We start from the raw sequence: 12515 nt of genomic DNA, 5'->3' as shown, positions 1-12515 counted from the left end.
CTCAGTGATTAGTCACAATTTTCAATGAGGAAACACGGGGAGGGGAGAAAATATCGGTTTTTGTGTATAGGAATTTTTAACGGGGTATCTCGAGCGACCATATTTAGCTGGTTTAGCTTGGCAGCAGTGGATTCTAACCTCTGAAAACTAAAAAGCAAATTAACTTGGGTCGCTTCAGAGCAGCTCAACATCATCAGCACACGAAATTTATAGCTTCAGCTATACAAACTCCCTGCAGTTGGCGCAGTTGTAAGAATACTGCTAAAAATTGATCTATTCTGTTGGCGTCCTCCGAACTGTGACGGTGTGACCTATACATACACCATAGTAGGGGAAAGGGGGTAGGCTGGAGGTGGAAGATCTGAGGGAACGAAGACTTCTACAAGGTCTTCAAAAGGAAAATAGCGTAGGACTTTCCACGATCGCCTCACTAGTCTATATTTGCTAATTTGTCATTAGCTCTTGAGACTATTATATAGTGTAATTAGCACAGAGTTTAATTACTTTTGAGAAACATTTGTTATCCGCCCTCTACCGGTGATCTTCTCAAGTTTTCAAATCCAATTGAAAGAAATTTTAGTTGTGTGTTGTATCAGTTATGCGGTGGTAAACGTCGACAGGTAAGTCCATGGTTTTCCATTCCATCATTTTACACATTAATTTTGCTCATTTTCTAAATTCCCGAATTCCCCACAATCTCGAACTAAACTTTCATCCTTACTTACCTTCTACTTTTCACCAAAACCCAGATATAAGACTTCTTCGGGACGAAATTCCGCTGTGACGGAGCTTTTTCCTATCGCAGGTTTTTCTCATTTTTCCATTATTACGTTTCAATTTTTGCGAAATCTTAAAAATTGAACAGCGCTAACCTTTCTTCTTACTCTAAAAAATGAATTTAGGGTGAGACTGAGACGATCACCATGCCTGGTTAAGCTAACCATGGGTTAAAGAAGCATAGTTCCCGTTACATGAACTATACTACTTTAACTCATGGTTACCTCAACCAGGCTTGGTGGTCCTCACCCTTATAGCAACAAAAGAAGAAAAGGAATGTATCACTTCACGTTTTTGCAATCGTTCTACATTATTAAAAGGCTTCTGAACGATATTTTCGGTCGAAAGTATCACATTTGTTTATAAGTCAGTCTTAATTTTAGTGCCAAAATTATTGTTACAAATACAAATTTTCTCTTATTGTCCATCTTCTTTGTTGTTTATTTTTTCTTTACCTATATTATTAACATAATTTTTTTGCCCACTAATCCTCTATCCAATGATCTTTAAGAGTTTGATATGTATATTTATTATATAGATTGTTCTATTGACTGATGTTAGTTCATGATTAATTTTTCAATAAAGATATCCTTAACGAAGATAATTTTGTATTTTTGACAGAAATTGTAGCTGTAATTAGTAACACTGACGCTCACTAGACAGGCATATAAAAATAGGATGTCTGGCCATAGAGGAGGAGGAGGGGGGGCAGGGAGTCATCAAGGAGCCCCACCTGGACTTAAACAGATAGACCTAGACCAAATTTGGGGTGACCTTCGTGAGGGAATAGAACAAGTTTATAATAGACAATGTATGTCTAAATCCCGTTACATAGAACTATACACGTATCCTTTTTATTGGCGAGAAAAAGTTGAATATAGTATTTTATAGAAGAGGTTGCATATATTTTCTTTATTAAAAAATTCTAGACATGTATATAATTATTGTACAAGCGTTCATCAACAGCTTACAAGATCAGCAGCTAAAAGTAAAAAGGGTCAGATTTTACAAGGTGGAGCACAATTAGTTGGACTGGAGCTTTACAAGCGTCTACGTGATTTCCTTAGGAATTATCTCATTAGTTTACTGGAGGTAAAATAGAGAATTAAAAGATTAAAAAATCTGTGTAGTAATGCTCAATTTATTTAAAAAGTCTTATAAACAGCATGGAATGGACCTTATGGATGAGGATGTACTTCAGTTCTACACAAGACAATGGGAGGAATATCAATTCAGTAGTAAAGTATTAAATGGTGTCTGCGCATATCTTAATCGTCATTGGGTACGCAGAGAATGTGAGGAGGGTCGCAAAGGTATCTATGAAATTTATCAATTGGCTTTAGTCACATGGAGGGATAATTTGTTCAAGCATTTAAACAGACAGGTAATTGAGAGTTTTTGTTTGTATTTTCTTTGAGTAAAGAATGTAGATATTCATTGATTCTTTCTTTAACACTAAGGTTACTAGTGCTGTTCTAAAGTTAATTGAAAGAGAACGAAATGGAGAAACAATAAACACACGTTTAGTTAGTGGGGTGATTAATTGTTATGTTGAGCTTGGATTAAACGAGGATGATCCTAATGCAAAAGGACAGTTTCTCACAGTTTACAAGGACTCCTTTGAAAATGTTTTCCTGGAAGATACCGAACGGTTTTATACAAGGGAAAGCTCGGAATTCCTCAGGCAGAATCCTGTAACTGAATACATGAAAAAGGTGACCTATTTACCACTTTGATTTCACGGTTGTAATATTTTATTATGATTCTTCATTCTTAAATGGTTTGAAAAATGCTGATAATGAAATAATCAATATTTACAAAACCCTCCATTCAAGAAGATTGAATATTTTTCATCAAATTGAATTAATACTCTTTTATGTAATAATTTTAATTTTTAGGCGGAACAGAGACTATTGGAGGAGCAAAAGCGAGTCCAGGTGTACCTGAATATAGCGACGCACGAGCGTCTAACGAAAACATGCGAGAGAGTTCTGATTGAAAAACATTTGGACATATTTCATTCGGAGTTCCAGAATCTCCTAGACGCTGATAAGAATACTGATCTCGGCCGTATGTACCAGCTCGTCGCTAGAATACCGAACGGCCTTGGGGAGCTAAGAAACCTACTAGAAAGTCACATAGCTAATCAGGGGCTCGCTGCTATCGATAAATGCGGCGATTCCGCGGCCAACGTATGTTTTAACATTTTCAAAAAATATATATGACATCAATATTAGAGATAACAAATGATTCTTAATAGCTGTAGTAGCACACATGATCAAAAAAATAATAATAAATTTTTAAGCGATTCTTCTTTATTATAATTAATCATGTTTTCTTTTAGGATCCTAAAGTTTATGTGAATACAATGCTGGAAGTTCATAAAAAATACAATGCGCTCGTATTGGTTGCATTTAACAATGACAGCGGTTTCGTAGCAGCTTTGGATAAGGCGTGCGGCCGATTTATCAACAGTAATTCTGTTACTAGAGCAGCCAACAGCAGCAGCAAATCGCCAGAATTGCTAGCTAAATACTGTGATCTCTTATTGAAAAAGAGCAGCAAAAATCCTGAAGAAGCTGAACTTGAAGACACTCTTAATCAAGTTGTACGTAATTCCGCATTATTGTGCATATATATATATATATATATGTGTGGGTATCTATAATTAACTCTTCATTTTTAAAATTGTTTTATTGTATTCTTTCTAATTATAGATGGTAGTTTTTAAATACATCGAAGACAAAGATGTGTTCCAGAAATTCTACAGCAAAATGCTAGCAAAAAGATTGGTAACTCATGTATCCGCCAGTGATGATGCAGAAGCTTCTATGATCTCAAAATTAAAACAAGCTTGCGGATTTGAGTATACGTCAAAGCTTCAACGCATGTTCCAGGTATTATCATAATATGAAGCCTAACTATTTTTTTTGCGTTTCATCATATTTCTGGGAAAAATTTACTTTGGCAAATCTGCTTGTGATCGCGGTAGAATTAAGAATTACTTCTATTTTTAACTTATGTATAGAGGATGCTCGCAAACAAATTTAAAAATACGACCATTAGCAAATATATATTTCTAATTAATATATTTTAGGATATTGGAGTTTCAAAGGACTTAAATGAACAATTTAGAAGGCATTTGACAAATTCAGCCGAGCTCTTAGATATAGATTTCAGTATACAAGTCTTATCTTCTGGCTCATGGCCATTCCAACAATCATTCACTTTCTCCTTACCTACTGAGGTAAATTATATATTTATGGATGAAATAAAAAGTCTACTTTTGTTATTTACAAAATACATTATTTTTTTGCAGTTAGAAAAATCTGTACATAGGTTCACCACATTTTACAGTTCTCAGCACAGTGGAAGAAAATTAAATTGGTTATATAATATGTCCAAAGGAGAATTACACACGAATTGTTTTAAAAACAGGTATACTGATTAAATTGGTAATTTAAGATCAATTATCATAATTAGGCCAATAGTTCGGACGTTGGATATAATGTTTTCTTAATCAATTGAATGGAATTTTTAGATATACGCTCCAAGCTTCTAGTTTCCAAATGGCTGTTCTATTACAATTCAATGGATCCACAGTATGGTCAATCCAACATTTGCATGATGCAACGAGAATAAAAATGGATTTTTTACTTCAGGTATCAAAATGAAGAGCATGAAAAGTAGGCTAACCACGACAAAGTGTATAATAATTATTATGTCCTTGGCAGGTTATTCAAATTCTTCTTAAAGCTAAATTGTTAGCAACAGACGATGAAGCAGAGCTCACGCCAGTTTCGATAGTAGAATTATTTACAGGATATAAAAAGTATGGGGTTCTTAGTTATTATATATTTTGATAGTTATTTTTAATTTAATGCTTATATTGAATTGTAGTAAAAAATTGAGAGTCAATATAAATACACCCATGAAAACCGAATTGAAGATTGAGCAGGAAACGACACATAAACATATAGAGGAAGATAGGAAACTTCTGATCCAAGCTGCAATTGTTAGGATTATGAAAATGAGAAAAGTTCTGAAACACCAACAGCTAGTGGCAGAGGTCTTAAATCAGTTAAGCACCAGGTTTAAACCAAAAGTACACGTTATTAAAGTAAGTAATACTTAAACTGATTTATTATATATTTTGCAATGAGTTCAACCTATTCCTTCTATTTCATTACAATATTATTTCATTATTGTAATCATTATTAATATTGACTGCACCAACCATTTTTTATATATGTTTGTTTACATTTCGAACCGATTATCTGACCGGTAGATGTTAGCTTTAATGTTAATCTGAATATCATAATTCAAATTATTGCACAATACTAAATTATTTAAGTCCTATTATGTACAATATTATCCAAAACTTAGTAAAAAATAATGTTTCTATTATATTAAATACACGTAAAACTTAGCTTGAGTATTAAACATATATATATATATATATATATATATATATATATTATCAATAAAAAAAAATTTAGATTGTATTTTTTTTTTCAGAAATGTATAGATATTTTAATTGAAAAAGAGTATTTGGAGCGCACAGAAGGTCAGAAGGATACGTATAGTTACCTGGCATGATTTGTTGAACTAGGACAACGACATCATTTCTACGCTAATGTAACAAAAACTATTGTTGCTATGTCTCTATATTTATTTAAGAGCTCGAATTTTTCATTTCACGTGTATATGGATTTGCCTTAATATTATGTTGTCCCACTAATCGCATTTAGACAAACTGGTTTTTATAAGTTAATAAAAATTCTTTCATAGTCAAGCTGCTAGGTGTGTTACTGTCTGTGTCGTTTAAAACGTGAATTTAAAATTTCTGTTTATCTCTCCGTTGTTTTTTCTTGCTTACACATTGATAAAAAATTAGAATAACTTAAATATTGCTCATTTCAATCGATATCACAATTAAACAAAAATTAACCTTGTAAATATGTATTGATTCAATTTTATATGCTTTTTGTCGGAAATTCATGAAGAACGCACAGACAGAATACTGAATGGGACTTGAATTGGTAGGAGAGCCTTCTGTTCTCATCCCAATCCGCAGAAAAGTAAAAATAATTTTTAATTATGTACAGTTTAATTATAATTGATTTATTCACACACACATGATTAATTAATTTTAAGGAAAAACGGCAAAAGCAATTGTTTACTTTCAGATAAATTGCACGAAATCAATGCAATTTGGAATTCAGCGATTGTAATGCATTTTATAATGCTATTTATCTACTTTTGCATTAGTTTAATTAATTTTTAACGTTTAATATATTTTATACCGCGCGAAGAATAGAAAGAAAAACATCTGTGACAAAGATTTATTTTGCTGCGTCCTTGAAGCTTCCTCAAACATTTTTGAGCTTGTTAGAAAAGAAAAAATTGTAAAAAGTTATGGTTTATATTAATACTTACGATCTTTCATTTTAAATAATTGTACGCGCAGATCATTAGTCACCTGTAAGTTTTTTAAGCTACAAGAAGATGGTTAAAAACTTCTGCGTCCTAAAGTTATAAGAAAATCATAATCGATTTTAGTGGTTGAATGATCGATTGGAATTTGTAGTTGGATTTTCTGGTACAAACAGGTTTATAGGTTTTTTAATTTCTCCTTGTATAATATTGCTGTTAATAAATAAACCTAGGTAACAGTTATCCATCTACATACAATCATTCAATTAAGCGATCGACCCCGTGGGCAATATAATTTTTCCTGCGACTGTGTATTTTTATGATTAATATTTATCCAAAACAATTCTTTTATGACTATAATTATTTGCTGGAGTGCAATACGAGAAGGATTGACTTCCGAAAATTGTTCGTGGCAGCTTATTTAGGGTAGCGGGAAAAACAGGAAAGAGAATGAAAAATACAAAAAAAAGGGGGTGAAAGAAAAGTTAAAAATCGTAAGATTCGCAAAAATAGAACCGTTATTGGGTACATTACAATGTATATTACAATGGGTGTAAATGAGGAAGTGTGAAGAGTTTGAATTAGCATAAGCGTATTCACAGAATATCAGTAATTTTTTTGATGAATCGTTAAAATGACAAATAAGGCTGAAGAGAGCAGATTTGAAGCTTGCTCTTATATTGATTGTAAAACTGTAATAATGCTTAAGTATAAACAACACCTTAATATTTATCTAAAGAAGCATTATCGTTATGGTATTTTATTAAAATAAAATGTACTGACAGTTCAAGTCCAAGGGATTATCCAACAAAAATCCTTGATTCTAGAGGTTGTGCAAATTTAGAACCAATGGGGATATGGACACAAAATCATTATCCACTTTTTTGTGATACACATTGTTGTTTAATCGTGTGTTTAATCAGAAATGATCTTAAAATCCAAGACCTTTTAAGAAAAACGGTTCGCTATAACCAGGTCTTAAAGAGTTTTGTTCTGTATAAATTTAGGAGCAACGTTTAGAATGGTATAACATAGGTTAGACATTTGTACTTTATTCCATATATACTTATCAAGTCCTTTATGAAAATTCTTTGTGTATTAAAGTCAGCAAAATGTATTAGTAAATTAGTAAAAGAAGTTTCACATCTGATGCGTTCGAGTATAACGTTTAAGAATAATTATTGTTCATTGTGCCGATTGGATTAGCTGATATTCTGGATTTTTGTACAGTTACGATTATTCTTGTTAGTTTTTATCCCTCGCACAAAATGGGAGTTATGTAAATAAATTGAACAAGTCATTAAAAACTACTAGTTAGTATTTTCACTTAAACCAGCTATAATTGGCATGAGACCGTGCTGTCTAAGAGTTTGGAGAATTCTTTTTGTGCCAATTCCACTCGACCAGAAGCCACCAAAAATGCCTGTGAACATTACATTTATTATCCTTACTGTCATTAATGAACCACTGGATTCATACATACTTTTTGTTTCTTTAAATTATCTATCAGTAATATTTGTTTTTTCACTGCTTGAGTCAGTTCAAATTTTTGCCTTTCTAGAGTTTTTATCTCTAAATTCTTTTCCTCGTTTAACTTTCTAATTTGATTTCTTAGTTCCTAAAACAATAAAACAACCAGTAAATTTAAGCAATACCTTATGAATGCTTGTCACACAGTCTTTATAATTTCTAGATAAATTTAATTACTTTTTCCTCAACATTAGCAGCTTTGAGCAAAGCTCTTAATTTATCATTGAGTTCCAAGCTTCTGTTTAATCTCAAATCAATATTACTTGACTGTTGATTAAGATTTTTTATCTCTCTCTTAGTCGTTTCAATTTCCTTCTTTAAAGCTCCATTCTCTAAACTTAACACATTCAATTTGCTCTGTATACTGGAATTTGAGGTCTCTAATCTTACAATAGTCTCCTTTAAGTTTGTAACTTGACCTTGTAATTTTCCATTAGACTCGAGAATCTTTTTATGCTCAGCTTCCAAATCTTTGTAGAAATCAATCTACAAAATTATACATTAACTGTGTACTAATACCAACAATATTATTGTACTACCTTTTTTTTATAATTCTCTTGCAACTCTTGCAGCTCACCATACAATATTTCTATTTTGCTTTTAAAAACATTCATCATATCTGTTTTTGTAACCAGCTGTGCTTCATTTTCTTCTTTGATGTCTTTTTTTTCTTCTTTCTCAATCTTTGCTTTCCTAATCAACAATATTCCAAATAGATATATAAGATTTTTTATCTCACTTGAAGAACAGAATATAAAAATAATACATTACTGACTTACTGCTCAATATATGCAAAGCTCTCATGGCTTATCACGTTGGAATTGTCATGTTCTATTGAAGAAATTGATTTTAACTTTGGCCCTCTCTCAGAAATAATTTGATTAGTGAGAAAATTATTATTGTTTTGAGCCTGTAAAACTAAATCAACTTCCTTCATGATATTCCTGGTCTTCTGCTCCAATTCATTATTTAATCTACGAAACTCTTTTTCTTTAATTAATAAATCATCAGCCATTTTGTTATTTAACTAATTACTAAGGTAATAAATAATAAAGTGTATATTTTATACTATTTATTCGAAACTTTTCAAAGTCTGGAGTCTGTAAGTAAACAGTCTTTTAAGAGTTTCCATGGTTACCGAAGCTTTAAATTATTGCGCTTCTTGCGATGTTTGTCGAAAGTTACCGAACGTTACCGAATTAGTTTTGACGTGTCCTTCGTTTAATCGTGACGTCATCTGTGGAATTTTAACCTAACTTTTTTGAAAACTCCATCATCAGCAAGGCATCTAAGCAATTAGATTTAAAAAAGAGACGCGTAAACGATAGCGCTAGTGAAAGCTCTCTCGTTTTCCAGAAGAATTACACAATAAGCAAACAATATATATCTACGTAGCAGAAATATATATATATAGAAAATACATATTGGTGTATGTAATAATAGCAGAATAGAAGATATTCCATATCAGTAGATAAAGCGGTATAAAGCATTAGGCTTGCGTTGTGTGGGCGCTGTCGAATATTTATTTTCAATTGTATATGACAACACATGCAATTCTGAAATTGCAAAATCTAATAAACTTTATTCACGTAAGTCATCAATGATAATGATTTAAAATATTGATAGTTTTTTTTTCGACTTTCTTGCAATAATTTAAATTTAGAATAATAATCGGCAAAGGATTGCTGGTAATTATTCACAAACAAGTAATTGTAATTATTAATGATAAGATATAGTTTATCAATATAAGAAATTATAATGTAGTTATATCATTTTTAGAAGTACAAATTAGAATATTGCACAAGTAGTTGACCAAAAATTTATATATTATTATTGGTTGTGGTATTTGGTATAGCTCAATTCATGCATGGGTTTGGTTTCTAGTGCCAATAAACTTACTATGACTACTAAGAAAGAACTTGTAAAGGAGTTGATCTCCTCTGATGACATAGTTATTTTTTCAAAAACTTACTGCCCTTATTGCAAAATGGCAAAGGAGGTAATTGCAATTATTATTGTAAATACATCAATTTTGAATTTCTGTAATAGCAATTAATGATATTTTCTTTTAATAGATATTTGATAAACTAGGAAGAAAATATACAGCAATAGAGCTGGATAAGAGAGACGATGGGGATCAAATTCAAGATATTCTTGGTGAAATAACTGGAGCTCGTACTGTACCCAGAGTGTTTGCTAATGGAGTTTGTCTGGGTGGTGGGACTGATGTGAAAAAACTGTACGAATCAGGAGAATTGATCAACAAGCTCTAAAAATTTATTAATTAAATTTTTTTTAAATTATGTTAATTTTAATAAAGTTCTATGGAGAAAAGCATTGAGATCTCTCATTGCCTCTTTATTAAAATCATGTAAGCAAAAATAATAGAGACATTGCTATTGCTCCATTTTTATGTATGCATCAATAATTAAACAAAAATAATTTTACAAAAGTTTTCCCGACATGTGTACCAGTAAGCCTGCTAGAATAAGCGTCATTAAAAATAAATTTTCGGAAGTAAGAATTAGCCTGCGCTGATTTATAAAAGGCGCGTATTATAGAGAAGAAAGATGAGGGAATACGATTTATACACCACGTATAATATATGAATGAGCGAACCAGTTGATCAAGAACCAACGGTGGTTAAAAATAGTTGAGGAAATCAGTCGAAGTGACGCTCGCAGAAAAGTCATGGACTTTTCACATTATCGTAAAATTCTAATTTACCTTTTGACTTTTATGGCTTACGCTTGGTCCGGTTACGGTGCTGGTTTATTACAGAATTTAAGGGATGCTGTTTTAACTGCCGAAACAGTCTTTAGCGACTTCTTCGGGAACGCTATAACGGTCGTCAGTAAGCTTAAAGACATTCACGAGATATTCGATGCTGCAGTGGAAGAAAATTGTGTCTTCCAGTGTCCTGGAGGTATCGGCTTTTCCCTATAACTTAAATTCATTTTATAATTCCATAGTACAAACATCTGTTTGACATTTAGCCATAATTTCTCCATTTAATTGCAAATTTATCAAACCTTATTTGAAACTAAAATCCTTCCCCTGTTTTCCTAAGAATTAAGTAATTACCTATACAAAAACTTAGTAAAAAAATGATTTGCATAAATAATTACACTATTAAGTTTAGATTTTAATGATTCGAATCTTAACCTACAAAAGATAGCTCTGTTCATACAGATTTATGTGAATGAACGTGAATTTAATTTTGACACGAGACATGTTTTTTTTTTATACATTTATTCTGCATAAACATTGATAATTATTTTATTAACAATGGAGAAAAATGAAGTATAATCTAAGTCTTCTTGGTTTAGCTAAAAATTCAATACTGATACTGATTTGGCGAATGTTCATTGGTAGCTGTCTGTTAGTCACAACAAGATGGCGGCAAATATTTGGATTCAAAATCTTGAAAAAAATATATTTTACGAGATTTTTTTTCTTACTGAATTTTTAAATCATGGGTTGTTCTATGTTTAAGGGTCCGCACCAAAACCAGACTGGAACCATAAACCAACTAGCAACGGTTGTGGCTCCCTTGGCATCGAGGTAAAAGGCGAAATTTCTCTCTCTCTCTCTCTCTCTCTCTCTCTCAATTAAAATTTAAATTTTTTAAATTTAATAAAAGCAATATAATAAGATCAAAATTTATTATTATTATAGATAAATCAAGAATATTTGCCATTAGCAGAAATGACAAAATGTTGCGACGCTCACGATATTTGTTACGATACATGCAATATCGACAAAGAAAAGTGCGATTTGGAATTTAAGAGATGCTTGTATAAATATTGTGACGGCTACCAAAGTACCAGCACGAAGATAGTCAACACTTGCAAGGCTGCTGCTAAGATGCTGTTTACCGGTACAACAGCATTGGGTTGTAAGAGCTACATCGATGCACAGAAACAAGCCTGTTTTTGTCCCGATAAGACCGACAAAAAAAAACGATCTAAGAAGGCAGCTGACGTCGGAGGAGAATTTTAAAAAATTGAAAAATCTCAATGTTTGTAACTCCTATTTTCTTCCAGCTCAATTGACACGATTTTGTAATGTACACTAAGCTCTCTTTTTTCTTCTTTACGAACAATATGCTCCTGTATCTATTTTTCAAAAGATTTCCATTTCCATTTTCATTTTCTATAGAGTTGTTGTACCAGTGTAACCATATTCCATTCATAAAACCGCCATATTTTTATTAAAATTTTAATTGGAAGTACGGTGCAAAAATTTACCCGTTTCGTTAACTTTTTTTTACAGGTTTTTCGTTATGTTAGAGCGAATACAATTTTCCGGAAGCTAGAAACAAATGAAGCTCTTATTGGTATGCTTAATTTTCTCGACAAAAAATTAATTAATTAAAATTCTCAAGTGACGTAGCTTCGCGATTTTGACTACTGAAGAAAATTATAGATTCATTGTGCATACCGATAATGGGAAGCTCAGGGTCTTCCTGTAGGGAAGTGGCCAATAAGAAGCTCGGTAAAAAGTAAGTGAAACAAATAATCCAATAATGTGGTAAAATATATAAGGTTAGTATTGAAAAGTATTCGATTCTTTTACGATTGACCAGTACCAGCACACCAGGTGGTTCCAAAAATTCACAAGTGGAAACTCTATACGGTAGATATCGAACGACCAATCCGTTTATCGTGTTTTTTCTAAGGCTTAGGAGTAAGAAGCCCAAGGAACCGGTCACAGTGCTTGCAAAAGTAGCGGGAAAACTTTGGTCGCGAATGAGCATTCAGCAAAGACAA

General features: G+C 32.1%; 4 protein-coding genes across 10 annotated transcripts; 3 read left to right on the top strand and 1 right to left on the bottom strand.

Moving 5' to 3' along the window:
• Nucleotides 1-8: 8 nt before the first annotated feature.
• Nucleotides 9-7520, top strand: Cul1 (cullin 1). 2 transcript variants are annotated; one of them, XM_066741794.1, is made up of 14 exons: nt 9-620; nt 1399-1622; nt 1707-1869; nt 1931-2161; nt 2238-2492; nt 2676-2969; nt 3122-3385; nt 3495-3674; nt 3875-4024; nt 4097-4215; nt 4319-4439; nt 4512-4609; nt 4678-4897; nt 5296-7520. In XM_066741794.1, exons 2-14 carry the CDS (start codon nt 1456-1458, stop codon nt 5374-5376), a joined length of 2343 nt encoding a protein of 780 aa, XP_066597891.1. In that variant the 5' UTR covers nt 9-620; nt 1399-1455; the 3' UTR covers nt 5377-7520. The 2 variants fall into 2 exon arrangements, with proteins under 2 accessions (XP_066597891.1, XP_066597892.1); XM_066741795.1 differs by having other exon boundaries at nt 12-620; nt 1943-2161.
• On the bottom strand, nt 7500-11215 carry LOC136782383 (testis-expressed protein 9-like). Of its 4 annotated transcripts, XM_066741801.1 has the most exons (8): nt 10913-11215; nt 10776-10827; nt 10471-10689; nt 8523-8727; nt 8283-8436; nt 7921-8229; nt 7697-7831; nt 7500-7636 (listed from the first exon to the last, which is right to left on the bottom strand). In XM_066741801.1, exons 4-8 carry the CDS (start codon nt 8678-8680, stop codon nt 7550-7552), a joined length of 843 nt encoding a protein of 280 aa, XP_066597898.1. In that variant the 5' UTR covers nt 8681-8727; nt 10471-10689; nt 10776-10827; nt 10913-11215; the 3' UTR covers nt 7500-7549. The 4 variants fall into 4 exon arrangements, with proteins under 4 accessions (XP_066597898.1, XP_066597896.1, XP_066597897.1 ...); XM_066741799.1 differs by having other exon boundaries at nt 10776-11215; XM_066741800.1 differs by having other exon boundaries at nt 8523-8717; nt 10776-11215.
• Nucleotides 9015-10080, top strand: LOC136782385 (uncharacterized). Of its 3 annotated transcripts, none has more exons than XM_066741803.1 (3): nt 9015-9332; nt 9599-9742; nt 9819-10080. In XM_066741803.1, the coding sequence occupies exons 1-3, from the start codon at nt 9282-9284 to the stop codon at nt 10014-10016; spliced, it is 393 nt and encodes a 130-aa protein (XP_066597900.1). In that variant the 5' UTR covers nt 9015-9281; the 3' UTR covers nt 10017-10080. The 3 variants fall into 3 exon arrangements, with proteins under 3 accessions (XP_066597900.1, XP_066597901.1, XP_066597902.1); XM_066741804.1 differs by having other exon boundaries at nt 9021-9332; nt 9523-9742; XM_066741805.1 differs by having other exon boundaries at nt 9024-9332; nt 9628-9742.
• GXIVsPLA2 (phospholipase A2 group XII) lies at nt 10268-12443 on the top strand. Its single transcript, XM_066741802.1, has 4 exons — nt 10268-10669; nt 11240-11307; nt 11422-11764; nt 12019-12443. Exons 1-3 carry the CDS (start codon nt 10435-10437, stop codon nt 11743-11745), a joined length of 627 nt encoding a protein of 208 aa, XP_066597899.1. The 5' UTR covers nt 10268-10434; the 3' UTR covers nt 11746-11764; nt 12019-12443.
• Nucleotides 12444-12515: the final 72 nt, after the last annotated feature.

This window comes from Prorops nasuta, unplaced genomic scaffold (assembly GCF_024137725.1).
Source record: "Prorops nasuta isolate Cenicafe-Biocafe unplaced genomic scaffold, Cenicafe_Pnas_1.2 PNAS00025, whole genome shotgun sequence".
Classification (NCBI taxonomy): Eukaryota; Metazoa; Arthropoda; class Insecta; order Hymenoptera; family Bethylidae; genus Prorops; species Prorops nasuta.
Note: the sequence above shows the minus strand (reverse complement) of the source record. Positions and strands in the feature narration are given on the sequence as shown.

Bases quoted from the DNA above. Each gene is read 5' to 3' on its own strand.
- LOC136782385 (XM_066741803.1), top strand. From the start codon at position 9,282: ATGACAACACATGCAATTCTGAAATTGCAAAATCTAATAAACTTTATT. The intron at 9,333-9,598 runs GTAAGTCATCAA...TATTTGGTATAG, and splicing joins ATCTAATAAACTTTATTCAC to CTCAATTCATGCATGGGTTT. The intron at 9,743-9,818 runs GTAATTGCAATT...TTCTTTTAATAG, and splicing joins ATTGCAAAATGGCAAAGGAG to ATATTTGATAAACTAGGAAG.
- Cul1 (XM_066741794.1), top strand. From the start codon at position 1,456: ATGTCTGGCCATAGAGGAGGAGGAGGGGGGGCAGGGAGTCATCAAGGA. The intron at 2,162-2,237 runs GTAATTGAGAGT...TTTAACACTAAG, and splicing joins TCAAGCATTTAAACAGACAG to GTTACTAGTGCTGTTCTAAA. The intron at 2,493-2,675 runs GTGACCTATTTA...TTTAATTTTTAG, and splicing joins TAACTGAATACATGAAAAAG to GCGGAACAGAGACTATTGGA.
- GXIVsPLA2 (XM_066741802.1), top strand. From the start codon at position 10,435: ATGGACTTTTCACATTATCGTAAAATTCTAATTTACCTTTTGACTTTT. The intron at 10,670-11,239 runs GTATCGGCTTTT...TCTATGTTTAAG, and splicing joins TGTCTTCCAGTGTCCTGGAG to GGTCCGCACCAAAACCAGAC. The intron at 11,308-11,421 runs GTAAAAGGCGAA...TTATTATTATAG, and splicing joins GTGGCTCCCTTGGCATCGAG to ATAAATCAAGAATATTTGCC.
- LOC136782383 (XM_066741798.1), bottom strand. From the start codon at position 8,758: ATGGCTGATGATTTATTAATTAAAGAAAAAGAGTTTCGTAGATTAAAT. The intron at 8,230-8,282 runs GTAGTACAATAA...ATAATTTTGTAG, and splicing joins AAGAGAATTATAAAAAAAAG to ATTGATTTCTACAAAGATTT. The intron at 7,832-7,920 runs GTAATTAAATTT...TTATTGTTTTAG, and splicing joins CTGCTAATGTTGAGGAAAAA to GAACTAAGAAATCAAATTAG.